Source organism: Mauremys mutica, chromosome 2, assembly GCF_020497125.1.
Source record: "Mauremys mutica isolate MM-2020 ecotype Southern chromosome 2, ASM2049712v1, whole genome shotgun sequence".
Classification (NCBI taxonomy): domain Eukaryota; kingdom Metazoa; phylum Chordata; order Testudines; family Geoemydidae; genus Mauremys; species Mauremys mutica.
Genome location: NC_059073.1, coordinates 156946670 through 156970412, shown reverse-complemented (window position 1 = coordinate 156970412; position 23743 = coordinate 156946670). Strand labels below are relative to the sequence as shown.

The following is a 23743-nucleotide window of genomic DNA, read 5'->3' as shown; positions in this document are numbered from 1 at the left end:
AAGGTAAAAATCATCTCTGTAAAATCAGGCTGGAAAATAACTTTTCAGGGTAATCAGATTCAAAGAGCCCAGAGGAACCCCCTCTAGCCTTAGATTCAAAGTACAGCAATCAGAGGTAAACCCTCTAGCACAGGGGTAGGCAACCTATGGCACATGTGCCAAAGGCGGCACGCGAGCTGATTTTCAGTGGCACTCACACTGCCCGGGTCTTGGCCACAGGTCCGGGGGGCTCTGCATTTTAATTTAATTGTAAATGAAGCTTCTTAAATGTTTTAAAAACCTTATTTACTTTACATACAACAATAGTTTAGATATATTATAGACTTATAGAAAGAGACCTTCCAGAAACATTAAAATGTATTACTGGCACGCGAAACCTTAAATTAGAGTGAATAAATGAAGACTCGGCACACCACTTCTGAAAGGTTGCCGACCCCTGCTCTAGCACAAGGAACATTTATAAGTTGAGGAAACAAAGATAAAACTAACACGCCTTGCCTGGCTGTTACTTACAAGTTTGAAATATGAGAGACTTGTTCAGAAAGATTTGGAGAGCCTGGATTGATGTCCGGTCCCTCTTAGTCTCAAGAGCGAACCACCCCCAAAACAAAGAGCACAAACAAAAGCCTTCCCCCCACCAAGATTTGAAAGTATCTTGTCCCCTTATTGGTCCTTTGGGTCAGGTGTCAGCCAGGTTACCTGAGCTTCTTAACCCTTTACAGGTAAAAGGATTTTGGTGCGTCTGACCAGGAGGGATTTTATAGTACTGTACACAGGAGGGCTGTTCCCTTCCCTTTATAGTTATGACACCCCCCTAGCACTGTGCTGGTAGGGGGGGATCCCGGCTGCACGGGCTTGGTAGGGCATGGGGGAGTGGGTCTCTGGGGAGGATGCTGAGCTGTGAGGAGGTGAGAGGCTCAGGCGCTGGGCGAGGTTTGTGTGTTTTGGGATACTAGGCAGTAGGAGGGTCTGTGTGAGGCGCTGTGTAGTTGTGGTGGTGGGGCTGTGGGGAAGGACACTGGGCAGTTGGGGAGACCTGTGCGTGTTGGAGCACTACAAAGTAGGGGTTTTGTGTGGGGCACTGGGCAGGGGTGGTGGCGTGCACTGTGCATTTGTGTGTGGGGGGGTGCTGGGCACAGTGGGTCTGGGGGATGCTGTGGGGGTGTGTGCTGTGTGGTGCAGCATGGTCTGTTCCCAAAGGGAAGGGGCACACTGGCAGCACAGGGCCTGGTGGGCCAGTGTGGATCTGGCAACTGCTGGTTTGTAAACAGTGCCCTACCATTGGGTGGAGCGGGTCCATCCCCACCTTGCCATGCCCCATTGTCCCTGGCCAGCCCCTCGCTCTGGGGACCGACCTCACTGTGCCATGTTCCATTGCTCCCATAAGGGCCAACAATATGTTTGGTGCCGGGCCCACAAAAGATTAATCAGCCCTGACAAGAAGTAATGAGCTTAATCTGCAGCAAGGGAGATTTAGCTTGGATATTAGGAACAACTATAATGGAGTTAAACTCTGGAATAGGCTTACAACGGAGGTTGTGCAATCCCCATCATTGGAGGTTTCTAAGAACAGGTTGGACAAACACCCTTCAGGGATGATTTAGGTTTACTTGGTCCTGCCTCAGAGGGATGGGCTGGATGACCTCTGACGATCCCTTTCAGCCCTACATTTCTATGATTCCATGAAAGTTAAAATTTTATTGAGGTTTGTTGAAAATGCCTTTCTTGTCGTATGCCTTAAAGGACAAGGAAATCCCAAGAATTATTTTAACATGTATTTTGTCCCCATTAGCCTGTTTGGATGTTACAGAAATAAATGCATTTCTTGAACATTCATAAAGAACTTCTCTTAAGCATCATTCTGACAGTACAGAAAGCAATGACCAGAGTGCTGACAGATGAATTCAGTGAATTATTTCACATGTACTACCAGAGAAACTATGCAATGAAAGAAAGCTTCAAGTTTTAAAAGGATATCATTTTTATTAGACTAAACTTCATTCCTGGTTGGAGACAGAGTTATGTCATGACACAGTTTAAATGAGTGGCGGTTGCATCTGGGTGGACTGAGAAGGAATTTTATACTTTAAAATCCTTTTTCTCCCTATGTTAAATATTAATCACCATGGAACTTTGTAATGGACTAATCTCAAGGATACTTTTGTTCACCTGGTGTCAAGAAATAATAAATAAAACAAAAGCAATACTACTAAACATGGGAAAAAAAAGTTGGCTATATTAGCTTCAATCTTTTTCAGTGCAAGAATGAGAAATAGTTGAAGTCTGACAGACAACATTACACTTTTGAACATTGTCCATGCACTGACTAAACTGCTAGAGAATCAGTTTAAGGAGAATAAAATATATTTCAATAGATAAACACACCGAATATCTGTTCATAGGGAAGACCAACTCAAATAAAGTATAACACTTAGTATTCTATACATTGTTCAAAAACAAAGTTGTTTCATTAGACTGTGTGTTGAAATGCTTAGTAATAAATAAACATGTTATTCTGTTGATATAGTCACATGCTTTGATAAGGTATGTGCCAGGACATTCTTTGCTAAGTTAAGTGACTAATCAGATGCTGTGCTAGTAAGCACACCCTCAACTGTCATCAGAACCTGGACGTTTGCACAAGACACCCAGAGAAAAAAAAGCTGTCACTGTAGGTTCTTGTGCCCTCTGTAAATAATTTCCGTATTACGTTTTGTAATCTAATGCTTGTATTTAGTGAACCAGGATACAAGTAAAGGTCAAAACCTACCACTTTTTAAGTTCGCTCTCACACATTATCATCTCCTCTCTCTCTCTCTCTCTGCCCCCACTCTACAGGCACTAAGCTTTAACATCATTTTTATTTAGGAGCAACAAAAAATATTTTAGTAATTGTTTCTGGGTGTCTCATTTCATTCACTATAACAGTAATGTGAAACACATTCCTGGAATTCTTAAATTAACTGAAGGCAGCATTCTTTTTTCTTTTAAAATTCTGAAATTTCTCCTTTCTGAAATTTGCAATGTGATTTACAAACTGAAGTTAGAAACAATTAATAGTAATTAGCTCATTATCATGTAACTTTGGTTTCTTATGAGTGCTGAAAATATTTTCTCTAGTCACAGATTTCAGGAAAACAGCTTTCTTAATTGAAAATATTTATTTTCATTGCTGTATCTACAGTACATTGCCTATAGCTGAATGTTTTGCTTTATAGAATTTACAAGCCTTTTAAAAAAAATGCAAAGGGGATACTGGGAAAGTGTTTAAAATTATTAGCTTTCTGAAACAAAATGTAACAGCATGGAAAAGGGTGATGATGCCAGGGCAGCAGCAAGATGACTGAAGGTTCTATGCCCATGTTCTAGCACCAGAAAGCACAGCAAGGCATCTGAAGTATTATCAGACACTCAGGTTTTGAGTAATGGATCAAAGCTTAGGAACAACTGCTTTATTACACCATCTCTGTACAGGACCACATGCATATTCTTGTAACTAGATTGCTGCTCACCAGCTTTGTGTAAAAGGACTGATACTTGTGACTGGCAGTGGCTGTGGTGAATGATCCCTGAAAATAGGAGATAAATGCTCCATGCAAACATATGTCACATAACATGTCAAGGTTTTAGGTTGAACCATGTAGTCTTTTCTGTAGGGAGTATACCTTTCCCTAATCCACCCATGTTTTCAAGGAAATCTCCCCATGGATATTTCCTCCCTATAGCCCCACATGCCAATTTTTTTTTCCTGTCAGAAAGGATCTGGATTTGTACTTTTTAAAAATGCTATTTATATTTTTGGTAGAATTTGGCCATTAGATTTTTGAGTTTGACATAACTGGTGTCATTTACTTTTAATGTAGTCTTTCTTGCTTACTAGAAAATAGATCTATAGAAAGTTTTAGCATATTGCATTTGTGGAATGAGTTAGGTTCTATGAAAATTTCTCATTAAATTGTCACTTGCATTATGATCCAGAAAAGCCACTTAAGCAAACAGTGTCATTTTTTCTTTAATACTGAAAGTACTCTCTGTGTTGTAAGTGACACTACGGAACTCTCTTAACAATATAGTTTATAAATACCCTCTAAGAAGACAAGCCAAATGACTAAAGGATTATAAGTTCTCTCTACCAGTTGTTCAAGTATTAAAATGGCAAGCAGTAAGAGTACAGGGGGAAAAAGTAACAAACAGACAATGCTGAAAACTTTACGTGTGCAACAGAATAAACATTCAGAGAAGCATGCTGAATTACTATTGTGGAACTCTCGTAATTCAAGTTTATTTTCCACCCCCTAAAAAGGTCAAGTACAGACATCCCAGAATGATGTTTGCTTTTTTTTTTTTTTTGGCAAGTGTTACACTGTTGACTCATATTCAGCTTGTGATCCACTATGACCCCCAGATCCCTTTCCACAGTACTCTTACCTAAGCAGTCATTTCCCATTTCACATGTGTGCAACCAATTGTTCCTTCCTAAGTAGAGTACTTTGCATTTGTCCTTATTGAATTTCATCCTATTTACTTCAGACCATTTCTCCAGATCATTTTGAATTTTAATCCTATCCTCTAACACAGGGGTCCCCAACCTTTTCAGGACCAGGGACCGGTCATGACTGCGGACGGTTCGCTGGTCGCGCGGCTCAGCTGGACCGCCCGCAGGCATGCCTGCGGCAGCTCAACCGGAGCCGGTGGACCTCCCGCAGGCGTGCCTGCGGGCGGTCCAGCTGAGCCGCGCAACCAGCGAACCGTCCGCAGTCATGCCTGCGGCAGCTCAACCAGAGCCCCGGGAGCAGCGGACCTCCCGCAGGCATGACTGCGGAGGGAGCGCTCGTCCCGCGGCTCGGGTAGACCTCCCGCAGGCACGCCTGCGGGAGGTCCACTGGGTCGGTTCGCGGCCCGGTTTGTAAGAGGCCGCGGACCGGTACCGGGCCGCGGACCGGGGGTTGGGGACCCCTGCTCTAAGACACTTGCAACCCCTCCCACCATGGTATCATCCGCAAATTTTATAAGCATATTCTTTATGCCAGTATCTAAATCACTGATGACAATACTGAAAAGAACCAGACCCAGAACTGATCCCTGAGGGACCTCACTCGATATGCTCTTCCAATTTGACTGTGAACCACTGATAATTCTGGGAATGGTTTTCCAAACAGTTTTGCACCCACCTTCTAGAAGCTCCATCTAGGTTGCATTTCCCTAGTTTGTTTATGAGAAGATCATGCGAGGCATTATTGAAAGCCTTACTAAAGGCAAGATATACCACATCTACCACTGCCCCCAACCACAAGGCTTGTCAAAGAAAGCTATTAGGTTGGTTTGACATGATTTGTTCTCGACAAATACATGCTGACTGTTACTTATCACCTTATTATCTTCTAGGTCTTCGCAAACTGATTTTTAATTATTTGCTCCATTATTTTTCCAGGTACTGAAGTTAAGCTGACTGGTCTGTAACTCCCCAGGTTGTCCTTATTCCCCTTTATATACATGGACAAATATTGTGCCATTTTCCAGTCCTCTGGAATCTCTCCTATCTTCCCTGACTTTTTGAAGATAATTGCTAATGGTTCAGATATTTCCTCTCTCAGCTCCTTGAGTATTCTATGATCTATTTCATCAGACTCTGGTGACTTGAAGGCATCTAACTTGTCTAAGTAATATTTAACTTGTTCTTTCCCTATTTTAGTCTCTGATCTTACTTCATTTTCACTGACATTTACTATGTTAGATGTCCAATTGTTACTAATTTTTTTGGTGAATAGTGAAACAAAAAAGTCATTTAGCACTTCTTCCATTCCTACATTTTCTGTTACCGTGTTCCCTCTTCACTGATTAACAGGCCTACCCAGTCCTTGGTCTTCCTCTTGCTTCTAATGTATTTGGAGAATGTCTTCTTGTTACCCTTTATGTCTCTAGCTACTTTAATCTGGTTTTGTGCCTTGGCTTTTCTAATTTTGTCCCTACATACTTGTGTTATTTTATATTCATCCTCTGTAGTTTGACCTAGTTTCCACTTTTTCTAGGACTCTTTTTTGAGTTTCAGATCATTGAAGATCTCCCAGTTAAGCTAGGGTGGTCTCCTACCATACTTCCTATCTTTCCTACGCAGTGGGATAGTTTGCTTGTGTGTCCTTAATAATGTCTCTTTGAAAAAGTGCCAACTCTCTTGAACTGTTTTTCCCTTTAGAATACCTGGTGTTGTGAAGGATGATTGTTTTACTGGCATGTGTTTGAGATGATCACATCATTCACCAGTGGCAAAGCTGTAAGCAAATAATATAGGTTGTTCCAAATGCATGCCAATAAAACTTATGTCACTCCACACCATGATATGTTCTGTATGCACCACATTATTAAAACATGCTCTCTTTAAAATGTTTTAGAGGAGTTTAAAAAATGATTATTGGGACTTTTTTATTCATCCAACTGTAAAGCCATATGCCTCAGTTGCCATGAATACAGCTGTACGGGATTCTAAGGGGGAAAGAAATTAAAACTATTACATTAAAAATACCTCCAAAAATGGCCTAACTAGCTTTTCTGTACAAAAATTGGTCACTCCTTTAAATCCAAATTCTATAATCAACTGGAAAACTAAGAATATCCCCTTCCCAAATGTATAATGTTTCCATTTCTATCTCTGCATGACAGTGAAATGTAAATTTATAATATTTTATGTTTAGAAAAAACTGTTACTGGCCCAGGATTGAATCCCACCTATCTTGGAACTCAGGCAAGGGTAATCTGAGGAGGGAGGAGGAGGAGGAAATTCCACATCTGGAAGCAAAAGGAGGAAATGCTTTTGTGGTAGCGTGAGCTGCAACAAAATGGGGGTGATTTGAAGCTGCTCATGAGTTTGGAACGTCAGAACAATTCCCAAGAGATGGCTTAGTTGGCACTGATGTGGTCATAAGCATGTGATAAATTGTACAGGCAATTTTATCATATGAATAGTACATAGGCATATTATTAAATAGGCAAATGTAATTTCATTTGAATTTGCATGCCTAAAATCAAAACTAAGATGTGAATAACCTTATTAAATACATTACTTTGTTCTACATTACTAGTTTTCTTCTAAAAACTTTTTTTAGATAGTAAATCAGAAAATAACTACAAATACTTAAAGGAAAATCCTCCCCTTTCATAAAGGACATGAGTAGGGGACAGACATGCCACTTTAGCACTTTACATAATGCCGTCATATAGTTATAGGTCAAGGTAGCACAGGCAGGGCTACTGCCAATATGCTGCTAGACACTGTTTTTCCTTTTGATCGAGGCAGCAGATGCCCCTGGCTAGTGTACGCTCCATCAACCAGGTACAAGGGCTAGTTGCCAGTGGGCAATGGACACACCTTCTATCTAGCAGTCAGCATCCCTTTGGAACTGTGGTGTGCAGGCCAACTCAACGCCACACAGTCTTCAGCCCTTGGCAGAGGTCCGGACCAACTACTTGCACAGGGAGGAAGAGATTCCCTGTGTTTTCTTCCCCTCTCTCCACCTTGTGCACCAGCACAACAGAGGTTAGGATCTAGCCCTTATCCAATACCACAATATTAAATAATGCAATACTGAAAAATTCTCAGTAAGGAAAACAGGAAAGAAGGAATGATATGGCAAAGATTGAGCATAACGCTCAAATATGCAGTTCAGAACCTGTATTATTGTTAATTTATAGTTGATCTTCTCATTCATCAGTAAAGTATTATAGGTACATACATTTTAAAAATATGGAGATAAGTTATTTAAAGAAGGATTTACTAATGGTATTTATCCTTTAATGCTCTAGTTGACAACCGCCCGGGAGAGCTGTCCCTTTGCCTGTCATTTTCAGAGGACAAAGGGTCTTGGAGTGATGTTCTAACTACCCTGATTCTCTAAGGAGTAATTTTCCTTTACGATCCAGAAGCCTCTCTTTGCAAACTAAATTGGATGTGGGTCCAAAGATTCTGTGGTAAACACACTTCACCACCTTCCATTCCAAGCACTCTAATGTAAGCAAACAGCTGCATTTATGTATTTTGAAAAACTACCAAAGCAAAACACTACACAGCCCACAAGGAGGATGAGAGAAAAGAGGAGACCCACATTACATTGTCTAATACATCAGTGGAAGCACTGCGATACAACAATACCGAATGAGGAAGACATAAATACCTATTTAGAAAAGAATAAAAGCTGAATCTTGTGTTTCCGTGTCCACATTATGGATTGCTAGCTTTCCAGTGCACAGCTAGAGCTGAGTAGAATTTTTAAATGATGTCACTAAGTCTGTGCTTTACACCTCAAGGCCATTGTTTCAAATGTTGTCAGTAGTAAGGTAACTGAAAATCATTACCATCTAACAGCTGTTTGGTAGCCTGTGTAAAGTAATAATGCTTTACATTTCTATAGCATTTTTATTCAGAAGGTTCCCAAATTACTTCATAGAGACTGTACATAAGATTCATTTCATCCACTAATGAAATACAGCTAATCTACCCCAATGACACTATACAAACATTTGTGTGTGTGGGATAAATATAGGGGGTTTAGACAGACAAAATTAGCCAGCTGTGATAGTCCAATGCCTAGTAATAGGTTTCACAACCATCATTAATTGGTATCCATGGTAGCCATTTTAGAGATGCTAGCAACTGACAGAGCATTGAACTGATCTATAGTAGAACCTAAGAATTATGAACACCTCGGGAATGGAGGCTGTTCGTAACTGAGATGTTTGTAACTCTGAACAAAATGTTATGGTTGTTCTTGCAAAAGTTTACCACCTAACATTGACTTAATACAGCTTTGAAACTTTACTATGCAGAGGGAACAGGCTGCTTTGAACCATCTTAATTTAAATTAAACAAACACAGAAACAGTTCCCTGACCTTGTCAAATTTTTTTTTTGAACTTTCTCTTTATTTTTTAGTAGTTTACATTTAACACAGTACTGTACTTTTTATTTTTATGGTCTCTGCTGCTGTCCAACTGCATATTTGTGGTTCCAAACAAGGTGTGTGATTGAGTGGTCAGTTCGTAACTCTGGAGATCATAACTCCGAGGTTCTACTGTACTGTTTCAGTCTAGTGCTGGTCACTACTGACCAGGCATGCATTGGAGAGGGGAACTTTGTACTGACACTTCTAAGAATGGAAGACATCACTCTTCAGAGCTGTAAATCCGGCATCTTTCAAGAAGTAACTTCAAATTAAACACATTGTAAGTGGCAGAAAACCCAGAAGAGGACAATACTTTTTAAAGAAGAAAATGGTAACATTCAAAAAGAAGGTTGCTTTTTAAAATCTGATACTTGACTGAATAATATATTGTGATACAATTCAAATAAAAAATGTTATGACTTTCACAAAGAATACTATTTAAAACTGAGGCATCATGTGAACAGCCAGTAATATAGAATAATAAACTACACTGTGGTCAAAATAACTTAGTTCTTGTTTTGTGGGCTATTTGGGAGAATCATTTGTAAAATTCAGACTTTTTAAATGGCACCTACCTGTCAGTGAGGCTCCTCCATAGCTGTGCACCTGAAATAAGCAAAGCATAAAATGAAAAATAGCACTGATATATACAGCAGAACTGTTTTTCCCCCCTTCAATTTTTCAACAGTGCTCCAAATTACAGAAGAATTACTCTAAAAATCTCTGTAGTTCTATAATACAAGTCACATTTACCCATATTACTAGTAAAAAAAATCATTCACCCTTTCCATTTTAAACAATGGAGTAACATGCTTCAGAAAATCAACATGTTTCTCTCACAGATCTTGGAAGACAGACCAGTCCTCGCTTACAGACAGCCCCCAGCCTGAAGCAAATACTCACCAACAACCACACACCATACAACGTAAACACTAACCCAGGAACCTATCCTTGCAACAAAGCTCGATGCCAACTCTGTCCACATATCTATTCAAGTGACACCATCATAGGATCTAATCACATCAGCCCCACCCTCAGGGGCTCGTTCACCTGCACATCTACCAACGTGATATATGCCATCATGTGCCAGCAATGCCCCTCTGCCATATACATTGGCCAAACCAGAGAGTCTCTACGCAAAAGAATAAATGGACACAAATCTGACATCAGGAATCATAACATTCAAAAACCAGTGGGAGAACACTTCAACCTCTCTAACCACTCAGTGACAGACTTGAAGGTGGCAATTTTACAACAAAAAAACTTCAAAAACAGACTCCAAAGAGAGACTGCTGAACTTGAATTAATATGCAAATTAGATACAACTAACTTAGGTTTGAACAGAGACTGGGAATGGTTTGGGCATTACACTAATTGAATCTATTTCCCAATGTTAAGTATCCTCACACCTTCTATGGGTCATATCTCGATTATCACTTCAAAAGTTTTTTTTCTCCTGCTGATGATAGCTCATCTCAATTGATTGGCCTCTTACAGTTGGTATGGCTACTTCCACCTTTTCATGTTCTCTGTATGTATAAATATCTTCTTGCTGTATGTTCCAGTCTATGCATCCAATGAAGTGGGCTGTAGCCCAAGAAAGCTTATGCTCAAATAAATTTGTTAGTCTCTAAGGTGCCACTTAAAAGTACTCCTGTTCTTTTAACATGTTTTCTGTAAACTTGATATATGAAAACAGTTTGAAATATTCATGAAAAATCAATGTACTTATTTAACCTGGTCTGTCTTTAAACTAGAATGATTAGATACCCAATGTGTCATAAATAAACAGATCAGGGTTAAGGTCTCTTTTACCTGGAAAGGGTTAACAAGCTCAGTAACCTGAGAAACACCTGACCAGAGGACCAATCAAGGGACAGGATAATTTCAAATCTCTGTGGAGGGAAGCCTTTGTCAGTGTTCCTTGTTGGCTCTGTGTTCTCTTTTTGGATCTAAGAGAGACCAGACATGTCTCCAAGTTCTCCTGGAGTAGTTCCTACTATCCAATAGTGAATATTAGTTAAAAAGGCAAATTAGTCTTTTGAGTTGTTTTCTGTATCTGCAATTGTGTGTTTGCTATAGAATTTCTTTAATTCTGTACTGTTATTGCTTTTACTGAGAAAGAAAGGAGGGGGGATTCTCTAAACTTATCAATCTCTGGAGACTCTGTGTATTGTTCCATCTGGGTATTACAGAGACAGTTACTTTCTTTTTATTCTTTAATAAATCTTTTCTGTTAAGAACTTGGTTGATCTTTCCTTGGGTGGATTCTCAGGGAAAGGGGAGGAGGGAGGCATCCCTCTGTAGTTGGATCCCGGTATCTCTCCTAGGAAAAGGGAGGGGGGAGGAAGCAGGGGGGAATGGTTTATTTCTCCTAGGTGTAAGAACTCCATGGATTTGGGGCTCTTGGGATCCCCAAGGATTTTGGGGAAGGACTGTGTCCCAATACACGTACATTATTGGGTGGTGGCAGCTTTTACCAAATCTAAACTAGGATTTAAGTGTTAAAAGGATCCATGCAGGTCCCCACCTTGTGAACCCAACAGCTCCAAGTGGGGGTGAGACCTATGACATGGTGGGCAGCGGTGAGGGATTTTTCTGAACCAGAGAGCCATTGCTATTCTCTTCTCCTAAAGCAGGACTGCAGGTTAGGAGGGAGAAATACCCCGAAGGCAAACAGACAAAGTTTTCCAGCAGGCTTTGTTGGAAGCAGTTTTTCTTTCTGGTTGCTTGGACAGGCAGCTTGAGGAAAAGGAGGTGTAGGGTTTTCTAACAAGGCTTTTGTTAGAAGGGACACCTACTGAGAGGGTACTTAGCAATTTGCAAAAAACAGTTGCAAGACCGGTTTGTTTAGTGCTGTGAGGAGGAGGGGGACATTTTTTTTCTCTTTCTCAGTCTAAAGCACAGTTGGTAGCTGTAAACCAGCTACATCAGCATAACACCAAATGCAAATACAGAGTTTTTGTTTCTTTCTATTCAGTCGCGAGTAGACAGGGTAGGAATTGGGAAGCAAGCAACCCAATTCCCTGACTGCAGAGGGGTGTGGCCAGCACCAAAAAGCACAAAGACATAAGTACCAGTCAAACAGCTGACCACAAGAGAAAGCTGAAGAAGCAAGAGGCTGACCACAGGAGGGCGTTGCAGCTCCAGAGGGAGGCCCACCAGCAGGCCCTGGGATTAGCAAGAGCTAACCCAAATGTTCCAGCCAACCCTAACAATCCTTCTCCAGGCACTGTTCCCCATCCCAAAAAATTTCCCACCTACATGGCAGGTGAGGACACTGAGGCCTTCTTAAAAATTTTTGAAAGAACCTGCCATGGGTACAGCATCCCTGAAGACCAGTACAAGGACTGGTCAGGAAAGTGGACTTTTACTGTCTATGACAATTATTCCATCCCCATGCTACTGGGGGAAGACTTGGCCAACTATGTGCAGCTGGCCAAGAGGGGGGGAGTGGTCACCCGCAGCCAGGCCAAACAAGCTTCCACTCCCATCCCTGTTCCTGAGCCGTCCACCAGGGCCCCGTCTGTGTTACCACAGACCCAGACCAAGGTGGTGGAACCGGATCTCATGCCAACAACTACAGCAGCCATAATACATCCAGTCCCAGGACCGGAACTGGAAAAGCAACCAACGGCAGAACCAGCGCCAGCACTGACGCCAGCGCTTGCAACTCCACCGCCAGAGGGCGCCAACGGGCCTGAACTGGCAGAAGCAGCAGACAACCCTACCCAAGAGGCTCAGCCAGAGCCTAAAATATCACCTAGTGCACCAGCGGAAGCGGTTCACAGTCAACGAAAACAACCTCATCACCTACATCGCTTCCAGAGGGACCAAGTCCAAGTCCACAGTCTGCGCAGGAACTGGTGTCTCCAGCCTCAAGGGAACAGTTCCAGACTGAACAGGAAGCCAATGACAGCCTTAACAAAGCTTGGGCGGCGGCACGGAGCAACCCACCGCCTCTCAGCTCTTCTAATCGATCCCAGTTTGTTGTACAACAAGGACTTTTATATAACAAGATTCTTTCTGGTGGACACCAGAAAGGCCAGAATCCTCAAAAACAGTTGGAAGTTCCAACTAAGTACCGGAACAAGCTCTTAAGCTTGGGCCATGACATCCCAGTGGTCATTCTGGGGTGAACAGAACCAAGGACAGGTTGGGGAAGTCCTTCCACTGGGAGGGGATGGGCAAGGACGTTGCCAAGTATGTCCGGTCAAATGGTTAAAAAGTGTTCTTGAATGTCAAATATCTTGTTGTTTACATACTTAGTAGTATATGTAATAGTGCATGTGTTTTGTTAATCTGTTTATTTTAAAGTTCTAGAAGGAAATCACCGCCAGTGTGGTTCCCCCACTGTCTGCGATTTGGGGGGCGTGTCATAAATAAACAGATCAGGGTTAAGGTCTCTTTTACCTGGAAAGGGTTAATAAGCTCAGTAACCTGAGAAACACCTGACCAGAGGACCAATCAAGGGACAGGATAATTTCAAATCTCTGTGGAGGGAAGCCTTTGTCTGTGTTCCTTGTTGGCTCTGTGTTCTCTTTTTGGATCTAAGAGAGACCAGACATGTCTCCAAGTTCTCCTGGAGTAGTTCCTACTATCCAATAGTGAGTATTAGTTAAAAAGGCAAATTAGTCTTTTGAGTTGTTTTCTGTATCTGCAATTGTGTGTTTGCTATAGAATTTCTTTAATTCTGTACTGTTATTGCTTTTACTGAGAAAGAAAGGAGGGGGGATTCTCTAAACTTATCAATCTCTGGAGACTCTGTGTATTGTTCCATCTGGGTATTACAGAGACAGTTACTTTCTTTTTATTCTTTAATAAATCTTTTCTGTTAAGAACTTGGTTGATCTTTCCTTGGGTGGATTCTCAGGGAAAGGGGAGGAGGGAGGCATCCCTCTGTAGTTGGATCCCGGTATCTCTCCTAGGAAAAGGGAGGGGGGAGGAAGCAGGGGGGAATGGTTTATTTCTCCTAGGTGTAAGAACTCCATGGATTTGGGGCTCTTGGGATCCCCAAGGATTTTGGGGAAGGACTGTGTCCCAATACACGTACATTATTGGGTGGTGGCAGCTTTTACCAAATCTAAACTAGGATTTAAGTGTTAAAAGGATCCATGCAGGTCCCCACCTTGTGAACCCAACAGCTCCAAGTGGGGGTGAGACCTATGACACAATGTAATCTAATTTTGCAATCCAAATGTAATCTAATTTTGCAATCCAAAAATGTGACAATCACTTTCTGTATTTGCCACTATACTACAACAGTTTTGCCATCTAGTGGTTGGCTAGAGTTAAATAAAAGTTATTCTCCCACGAAGAGCTAACAGATTTCTCTTTTAGTTCAAGTGATAATTTGTTGATTTCAGATCTAAAAAAGTTTCTGGTTCAAGCTAAAAGACAGATTCTTTATGAGAGTACTCAATTAGTAGTTTTGGACTTTCCTGAACTCTTCTGAAGTCACTGGAGACATTTTATATTAGCTCAGGTGAAATATGACTATCCCATGATTTCACAGTTAGCAACATATAGCTTTATTGGCCTTATCTAACACTGCTGGATTGTCAAATAATAAAAATAGGAGTACACTCTTGCACTTCCAATCAGATCAGTAATATTAGGTGCCAAAAATGATTAGCTTGTACTCATTACTAAAGAGCACATAAACCCTGTAACATAACAGAAAACACAAAGGCCTCAGTAATCTGAAGCAGCAGCACAAATAGGAAATATACTTCCTTACTCTTCTGCTGCTTTTTAGGGTATGCTTATACTGCAATGTAAGTCCCGGGATAGCAGAACTTGGGTTGGCATCTACACTCATCTGTAACCCCAGGTTAGAAACTGTTGAACCCTGGGTCCCAATCTGGGGCTCCGGTGTCTACACTGCATTATGTGGGCCTGAGTCCAACCACTCATATCCTAGACTTCTTAGCGTGCCTCTTCCCCCACCGCCCCAAATGTGACTGCTCTAATTCTTTGTTCACGGTGTCATGTGAGAAAACATGACTGTTCACCAAGCCTTACTGTCCCGGAGGACAAAGAAAGTTGATCTCTGGGATTGTGGAATACTTTTGACCTACTCCCACAGCACAAGTCCGGTGGGGTTGAATCTACATGGTTAAGCAATAGGGCTTGAACCTAGGTTCCCAGCTTAACTCAGGCTCAGAGCCGGGGGAAGGGGAGGGAGGTCCAGAGCCTGGGTTCCAGCCCAAGCCTGGAAGTCTACATAGCAATGAAACAGCCCCGCAGCCCGAGCCCAAGACAGCTGGCCCATGGGGTTTTTCTTTGCTGCGTAGATATATCCATAAAATCCTGGGACACTGGGTCTGAGCCCTGGGTCATAGTGATTTGTGTGTAGATGCAAGGGAGGGTTAGGCTTGAGCCTGAGTTTGAACCTTGGGCTTACACCGTAGGGTAAACATACCTTTAGAAACTTTTTAGACACTTTGCAGGAAACAAGAGTCATGAAAAACAGGCAATGACATAATGAGTACAACTTTATTTTAAAGTGATTTTTCAGAGTAGAATTTCCTTTTAAAACTTCTTCAGAGATTACTAGTCATTTGTCTCAGAAAATGTTACACATTTAATGCTTTTACTATGACACATTACACACTCACAAAAATTAAACAAAAAATAGGGGAACCAGTAGGATGAGAGCCAGCATAGGCAAACATTTGTAAATTAAAGGTAAATTACGATACTGATGATTGCCTTACCTTTTACCCGAGACAATACCATATCCTTCATTATCTGCATAATTACAATCCCAAGTATTATGAGAGAAGTCAGCTGATATACTCTCCAAGGAGTCAGTGCAAGGAACCTAGGATATATTTAAAAAAAAAATCACTAAATGTTTTAACTTATAGTATAGACCATGATTGCACTTATATAGGACCATGATTGTACCCAAACCTGAATAACCAAATACAAACAAAATAAATGTATATTGACATTGCTTTAATAGTGCCACTGAATTTGCTCTTCTCAGTGTCATTTCCAAGAAGCAAACACTGAATAATAGTATAGTATGACCATTATATCCTGGCTTAAAAAACTATATTTAAGCATCTGTTGAGCTTGATAAGAGGAAACACTCTTTAAAAAAAAAAAAAAAAAAACCCATGAAACATTTTAGCTAAGAAGCAACAAGAAAAAACCTCAAAAACAAAATATGCTCAAGTGTTCCATGTGCATTTCCACAGGTTCTAGGGGGAAAAACTTTGTAATTGAAATTGTCTAGGCGTTACATCTTAGGGAGTCTTTTTTTAAAATTAACATGAACAAAGGGTAGGAAGGAAAATGGGACAGAATGGGCTTGTTTACATGATGTGGTAGTGCACTTCAGTGTGGTGTGAATTCTAATACACATTTGCATGCTGCACACTAACTGGTCTTCAGAGATCCTGCTGATGCACACTAAAAGTTCCTTAGTGTGCCTTAACAGTACTGTTTGAAACGGGTATTAGAGAACTTTTAATGTACACCGGCAGGGTCTACATAGGCCAACTAGAAAGTGACATGCTCATGTGCATTAGAATTCATGTGCCACTGATGCACACCACCATACCCCATAGACAAGCCCTTCTGTTTGCTTATTTTTTAATACAGTATCAGCAACGACCCTAAATATCTAATCTATGGTCAGACTAAATTCATATGGAAGTCCAATTACTTAATATGGATTGATCCAGCTTTATAGAAAAATTAAACAATTATACTGCTCAGGGTATAATACCACAATTTGCTTTTAAAGAAATTAAGTTTTAATTATTTTTATTAATTATTTTATTATTTATTTTTCTTTTTCATAACAAAATGGTAACCATGTCCATTCAAGAGAAGTTGGACTTAGAGCAGGGGTTCTCAAACTAGGGGTTGGGACCCCTCAGGGGGTCACAAGGTTATTACATGGGGGGGGGGTTTGCGAGCTGTCAGCCTCCATCCCAAACCCCACTTTGCCTCCAGCATTTATAATGGTGTTAAATACATAAAGAAGTGTTTTTAATTTAAAGGGGGGCCGCACACAGAGGCTTGCTATGTCAAAGGGATCACCAGTACAAACATTTGAGAACCACTGACTTAGAGAGTGTGCATACACTGGTTTACCATACTACTGCTGATCTTGGCATGCAAGTATGTATAGAAACATTTATCAAATAATTAAAATCTTCTCTCTTTCACTGGCAGATCTTTCACTTTCCACTAAAGTTATCCCTACAAGAAATGATCGGAAGGTTGACAGGATCCAAATTCACTTAGTGGAAAAAATATATTATAACGTTGGAAGATGTAAATGGCTCTCTACAAGAAGGTCTTTGATCTGTGAACACTAATAGACCTCATTAAAGGTGATGGGGTGTGTTATGCTCCTTTCTTTCAGGATAAACAGAAAGAGCAATTTAATGCTCCTTTACATAGTGGTAGCTGAAAACAAAGGACGCCACTGTCCAAGACACTGGCCCACATCATGTGGCCAAATAGAAAATAAGGTATATGAACTGAGGGTAGGGTGACCAGACAGCAAGTGTGAAAAAATCGGGAAGGGGGTGGGAGTAATAGGAGCCTATATAAGATAAGACGCAAAAATCGGGACTGTCCCTATAAAATCAGGACATCTGGTCACCCTGAGGGTTTCCCAGAGACTGTGAACTGATTGCTTGCAGATGTTCAAGTCTGCATGCAAGAACTCAACAGCAAGACAAGTTTTGGTGAGTGCACATCTGGGAGGGAACCAAGAGACAGATCTTTTAGACAGATCTAACAGTACTTGTTAGAAAGGCACACTGGATTTCTAAGCACAGAAACTGCCTGGTGCTTGTTTCTACTTTGTTCAGAGAGACAGGATTTTATGTACAATCTTCGTAAATAAACTGCATTACACCAACAAAATACCTAATTCTTATAATCAATTTATCCTCCTAATGGAAACAACAAGGCCCCAAATATTAGCTAACCACTTGGGCCCAGAAGAGGGAACAATATACAGTTTTTGAAGTAAACTCACATTCTGCTTATTGAAAATAAATAAATAAATAAATAAATAAATAAATAAATAAAGTTAGCTCCAGTCCCCAACAACCAAAGAAGGGTGCAACATTTAAAACAATTCCATAGTATATCAGGCAGATGATTCACCCAGAATTAACCTAGTGTGCTAGATTCCTCAGTGATTACAGGCATGCAATATTAGTGATTGTCTCTTCTCTAGTGAAGATGGTACCTGTGCCAACAGGAGGGTTTCTCCCATCTGTGTAGATATTCCAACTGCCCAAGAGGCAGTAGCTAGGTTAATAGTAGAATTCTCCCATTGACCTAGCACTGTATACACCAGGGGTTAGGTCTGTTTAACTGAGTTACTCAGGGCTGTGGATTTTTCACACCCGAGTGGTGTAGTTATATTGACCTAATTTCCTAGTATAGACCAGGCCTCAGAGTCTCTCTCTCTCTTTCTCACACACATACAATGTGTCAACTCCATAGGATTAGCTTTCTTGTGAATAGAAAAGATGTGAATTATAAAAATTAGTCACTCTGATGGTACCACAAATTGGCATTTTTGGTGTGCTTCAGCATACATGCTTGCCCGTAAGAAACTAGCAAGTGTACAGAGAATAATACCACAAGGTACGCATGCACCCTCTCTGACATGCAAGTAGTAGATCTCCTTAATTCAAAACCCCTTTCCATAATGGTTCCAAAACTATGTTGTTCCAATATTTCCTCAAACATTTTGTACCATGAAAACATCCTTGATATGCCATGAACATTTAATCTGGCTGCAGTGAAGACTTGCCCTGACGCCTAACTTACTGAAGAGACTGTATATGGTGTGAATGGTCCACATTATTCCCTGAGAAAATGGGGTCTCATGACCCAGTAGTCCAAGAAAAGTATATTGGACCTCTAAAAGACAGTGAGCAGACACCACTGCATGGCACCTGGGTCCAGATTTTCAAGGGTAATTAGGCATCTGAAGATGCAAATGTGTGCCTAATGGGATTTTCAAAAGCCCTTAGGTGCTCAACTCCATTGAAGTGAATGGGATTTAGACATCTAGGTGCTTTGAAAAAAAATCTAATTAGGCATCTCTTTCCATCTTTAAGTGACGCATTACCTTTGAAAATATGTCCCTTGGTGAAGGTCTGAGAGACATGGCCACCCCAAATATGTACTTTGTATTGATGGGGTCATTGCTCATTTTGAGCCACGATACTTCCTGTATGATGACCTAAGCATTGCAAGCTTACACATTTCAGTGAGTCAAAGTAGTCCTAATTAATTCTAATTTTTCAGACATTTTTAAAATCACCAGACCCAGATAAGCTGTATCCAAGAACATTTTAAAAGAGCTGGTTAAGAAGTTCTCTGGACTGCTAATGTTGTTTCTCAAGTCCTGGATCACAGAGGAAGTTCCAAAAGACTGGAAGAAAGCTAATGTTGTACCAATTTTTTGATGAGATTACAAGTTTGGTTGATAAAGGCAGTAACGATGTAATATACTTCTGTGATGCCTTGGACTTGGTACCACATGACTTTTGATTTAAAAATTAGCATGATACAGAATTGGCATGGCACACATTAAACTGGCTGACAGGTCTCAAAATGTAATTGTAAATGGAGCATCACTGCCGCTCAGGTGCGTCTCTAGTGGGGTCCTGCAGGGATCAGCTTTTGGCCCTATGCTACTTAATATTTTTAGCAATGACCAGGAAGAAAACAAACTCATCACTCAAAGTTTTCAGATTGCACAAAAATGTGGGAGTGGTAAGTAATTAAGAGGACAGGTGCAGGGACCACAGGTCTTGAACACTTGTCCACAGGGCTTTCCAGAGTTAGTAAGCTCCATACTGTCACTCAGTGACCTGCTAATTGTTGTCAGAATAGGAGCTGAACTCTGACAGAAGACCCCAGTCCTGGAATCTGACTGACAGGATGCTATGCAGCCTGATTGGTTCATAGTTTCTATATAAACCCAGCACAGAAACAGGAAGCTGTCCAAGCAATGGGGCTCTCCCTTCTTTGCTTCCCTGGGCTGCTTCCCCTGAGATATCTGCTCCTACTGCATGCTGCTGACCGCCTGGTACCCTGGCCCTGCCTGCCTCTTGATACCTGATTTTGGTTTGCCCTCTGGCCTGTCTTGGACTATGACCTCGTGGTATTGGATCTGGCCTGACTCCCAACTCCTGCACCAACTACTAGTTCAGACCACCCACATCATGGTCATGACACTTTGCATGGACCACTTAAGCCGCAGGAGCAATCCCAGTGCCAGCAGAATGGACCTGGCTAACCCTTTGGGAGCACTGGACACATATGAGTGGACTACATGCCTTCAGATGGACAACTAACCCCTACAGGCCTGTGTCATCCATCTGACCTCGGAGAACCAGCTATTGCAGGACCACGTCATGCAGTTGCATGCTGAAACATCACCGTCCATATATGGCTCGTACAGCCCTGTCCCCCAATACCACTGACAGAACAGTTTGATGATAATCACCAGTGATTCAGCGGTTTTATAAGACAGTGCTGCTTCTCATTTAGGTTGCTCCCAGTCCCAAGAAACCAGTCAGTTACTCCCAAATCAACTGGTACTCTAGATCTTACACCAAAGGCAGCACTGGTAGCCAATCCAAAAAAGGAATGACTCTTATTTACAGGTTAAAGCAAGCAAACATATACATACAAAAGTTACTATCTAAATCTGGAGAGTGACAGAGTTGTAGTGATCTATCAATTAAAAGTATCTTGCAGAACAGACCCAGGAGTCAATCCCTGGGGATTTCTGGCTTCAGTTTAGAGTCGCTGGCCCTTCATAGTTCAAATGGCCAAAAAGATGGAAAATTTTCTTGTGGCTTTGTTTTATTTCCTTCATTCATCTTCCAAGCCCACAGGACTTCCTTGCATGTAGTATTTCCAAGGTGTGATAGGACCATTAACCAGTCATTTATATTGCAATAATTCTTGATGGCCTATCTGATTTTGATAGTCCTTTGGAATGAGGGAGAGGAGGAATGATTCCCATGCCTAAATTCACAAGTTCAGGGCAAACATTTTTAAAGTTATAAATTTTCCTATAACGGAGTATACAGATTACAAGTTTAATGCATGCAGCAACTTACAAGCATTTCATAGCGTCTAAACACTAAATTCATTCTTATAAGACTAACACCTATCTTGAGCAAAACTAACATACAGGAGACCTAGCCTGGTCTCCAGCTACAAGGTTGTCAGTTCTTAGCTAATGCCTGCAACCTGGGCAAGAGCTGGCATCTGGCCTGTCAGCATCACACCACAGCCAGAACAGTTTGACAATAATCACCAGTGATACCCAGAGTTTATAAACCAGTTCCATCTCCTGTTCATGATGTCCCCTCAGTTCCATAGCACTGATCGTGTAAAGATGAGTCTGGTTATCAGCCAGCTGTTCAAGGAAGCCTTACACTGTGCGTCCTCCTTCTTGGAGTGCAATAGACCAGTAGTGTCCAACTGGGAGGTCTTCCTCCAAGGCAGGCCTGCACAACATGCGGCCCGCGGAGCCTCACTGTGCAGCCCGCGGGGGGATTCTGAATCCCCCCCTGCACACTGCGCTCTGCGGGCAGCCCAGAGCCCTTTGAATCCCAGCCGCGGCCGGGAATCATAGGGCTCTGGATTGCCTGCAGCCGCGGGGAGCCCAGAGCCCTTTAAATCTCAGCTGCGGCCGGGAGTCACAGGGCTCTGGGCTGCCTGCAGCCGCGGGGACCGCAGAGCCCTTTAAATCCCAGCCGCGGCAGGGAATCATAGGGTTCTGGGCTCCCCGCTGCTGCGGGGAACGACAACGCCAGCACCATCTCTGCTTCTGTTACGGTGAGTCAGGTCACTCCATTTCTGCCTGCCCTCTACGAACTCCAAGGAGTCAGAGAAAAGAGCTCCCTCACATTTCAGTTTTGACTGGAATGCACCTGGAGCCCTGCCCAAGGGCTCTCCACTTCTAGGTGCTGGTCCAGTTGCATATACCTGGGGTGCCCCTACAAAATCCCGTCTTACCAGCCCTGATTGAATCAGTGAGCTACACTTGAGACATCGATGCAGAGGCAGCCCAGATCCTGCAGATTCCCCTGAAACCTAAGGCCACTCCTTATAGCGATTACCTGATAGCTCCTCCTTGTCTTCTGATCCAATAACGGAGGAAACAGCTCCCCTGGAGACCATGATTCAGAGGCATAGGGAAACGTTACAGTTTGATGTGATCCATTCACCATGCTTTCCCTGATCATTGGTATCTCCTGGCTGGTCCTCCACAATCCACTCACTTGGTGACAAACACAAGAAGTCTGTTTTCTATCAACACTGTTGGAGACCAGGGGTTGCTGTCCCAACATCCAAACCTTGAGACTCAGATGGGGGTGGCTGTCCAGGCAGAACCTTCCACTGAAGCTACATCTGAACTTCCCTCAAAATACCAAGACTACAATGATGTTTTTGAAAAGAAGAACGTGGAAACTACTTCTGCATCAGCATTATGACTGCCCAACAGAGCAGCAGCCAGAAGGAAAAATACTCTCTGCACAAATTTATGCCATATCAGAACCGAGCTGACAGTGCTCCAAGAGTACCTCCAGGAGAACCTGGCTTGAGGGTTTATCAGCAAGTCAAGCTCATGAGCTGGTGCACCACTTTTTGTCAGGAAGAAAGATGGCAGTCTCCAACTCTGTGTTGATTACCGTGCATTGAATCAGATAATTATCAGGAGTTGTTGCCTGCAATTTGATTCCTGAGTTACTGGATTGTGTGGGGGCTGCCCATATATTCATTAATTTGAACCTTCAGGAGGCACAGAAGCTTGTGTGAATTAGGGCAGAGGACAAGTGGAAGACTGCCTTCCAAATCTGGTATGGCCATGATGAATATCTCATAACACCCTTCGGTTGACCAATGCCCCTGGCACCTTCCAACATTTTATAAATGATGTGTTCCAAGAAAAACTGGGACCTAGATGACATATTGATTTTCTCCAACTGCCCTGAACATCATAATGCTCATGTCCAAAGCGTCATGGAATGCTTATGGCAGCATGGCCTTTATGCAAAGCTTGAGAAGCCTGCCTTCTATCAGACCTTCAAAGAGTTCTTGGGCTTCATCTTATCCCCAGAAGAGTTCCAGAGAGACCCACACAAGGTCCAAGCCATACAAGATCGGCCAACTCGCCACACAGTACACGTCTTGAGACACTTCCTGGGATTCGCCAATTTTTATCAATGATTTATCCTGAACTTTTCAAAACAAAACTGAGCCCCTTACTACTCTCGTCCAGAAAAACGTCCACTTCCATTGGTCTCCCGAGGCCCAGCATGCATACAATCAGCTAAAACTTGCCTTTGCTAAAGCACCCATATTGGCTCATGCCAATATTACATTTGCCTTTGTTGTAGAAGCTGAAGAAATATGCTCAGCTCTGGAAGTAAAGAGAAAAGCCTTTATTGAATGGCAGAATGATCCCTCCTCAGTCTCCAAACAGGACCATTTCAAGTACCCTCAGAGCAAAACACAGAAAGACCTCCGTCAGATACAAGACAACTGGTGGGAGAGCAAAGCCAAAGAAATTGAGCACTATGCTGAGACCCACAACTCAAAGATGTTCTTCAGTGCTATTAAGACTGTCTATGGACCTTCTAAACTAAGGACTACCCCACTTCTCTCATCAGACAACACAACGCTGATTAAAGATAAAGAAGGCATCAACGAAAGATGGCCAGAACACTTTAGCAACCTTCTCAATAGACCATCAACCGTGAATAATAACGTCCTCAATGAAATTCCACAACA

The 23743-nt window shown here is 42.0% G+C and overlaps 1 protein-coding gene across 3 annotated transcripts in view; it reads right to left on the bottom strand.

The window, feature by feature from the left end:
* RETREG1 (reticulophagy regulator 1) overlaps nucleotides 1-23743 on the bottom strand; it is a 104778-nt gene that overhangs the window by 61933 nt on the left and 19102 nt on the right. For 2 of the 3 annotated variants that reach the window (XM_045006737.1, XM_045006739.1), the window contains 2 exons: nucleotides 15652-15758; nucleotides 9508-9538 (listed from right to left, as the gene is read on the bottom strand). The exons of the other annotated variant lie outside the window; for it this stretch is intronic. In XM_045006737.1, the coding sequence (XP_044862672.1) occupies nucleotides 9508-9538; nucleotides 15652-15758 (138 nt within the window). The remainder of the gene's footprint in view (nucleotides 1-9507; nucleotides 9539-15651; nucleotides 15759-23743) is intronic. 3 annotated transcript variants of the gene reach the window in all.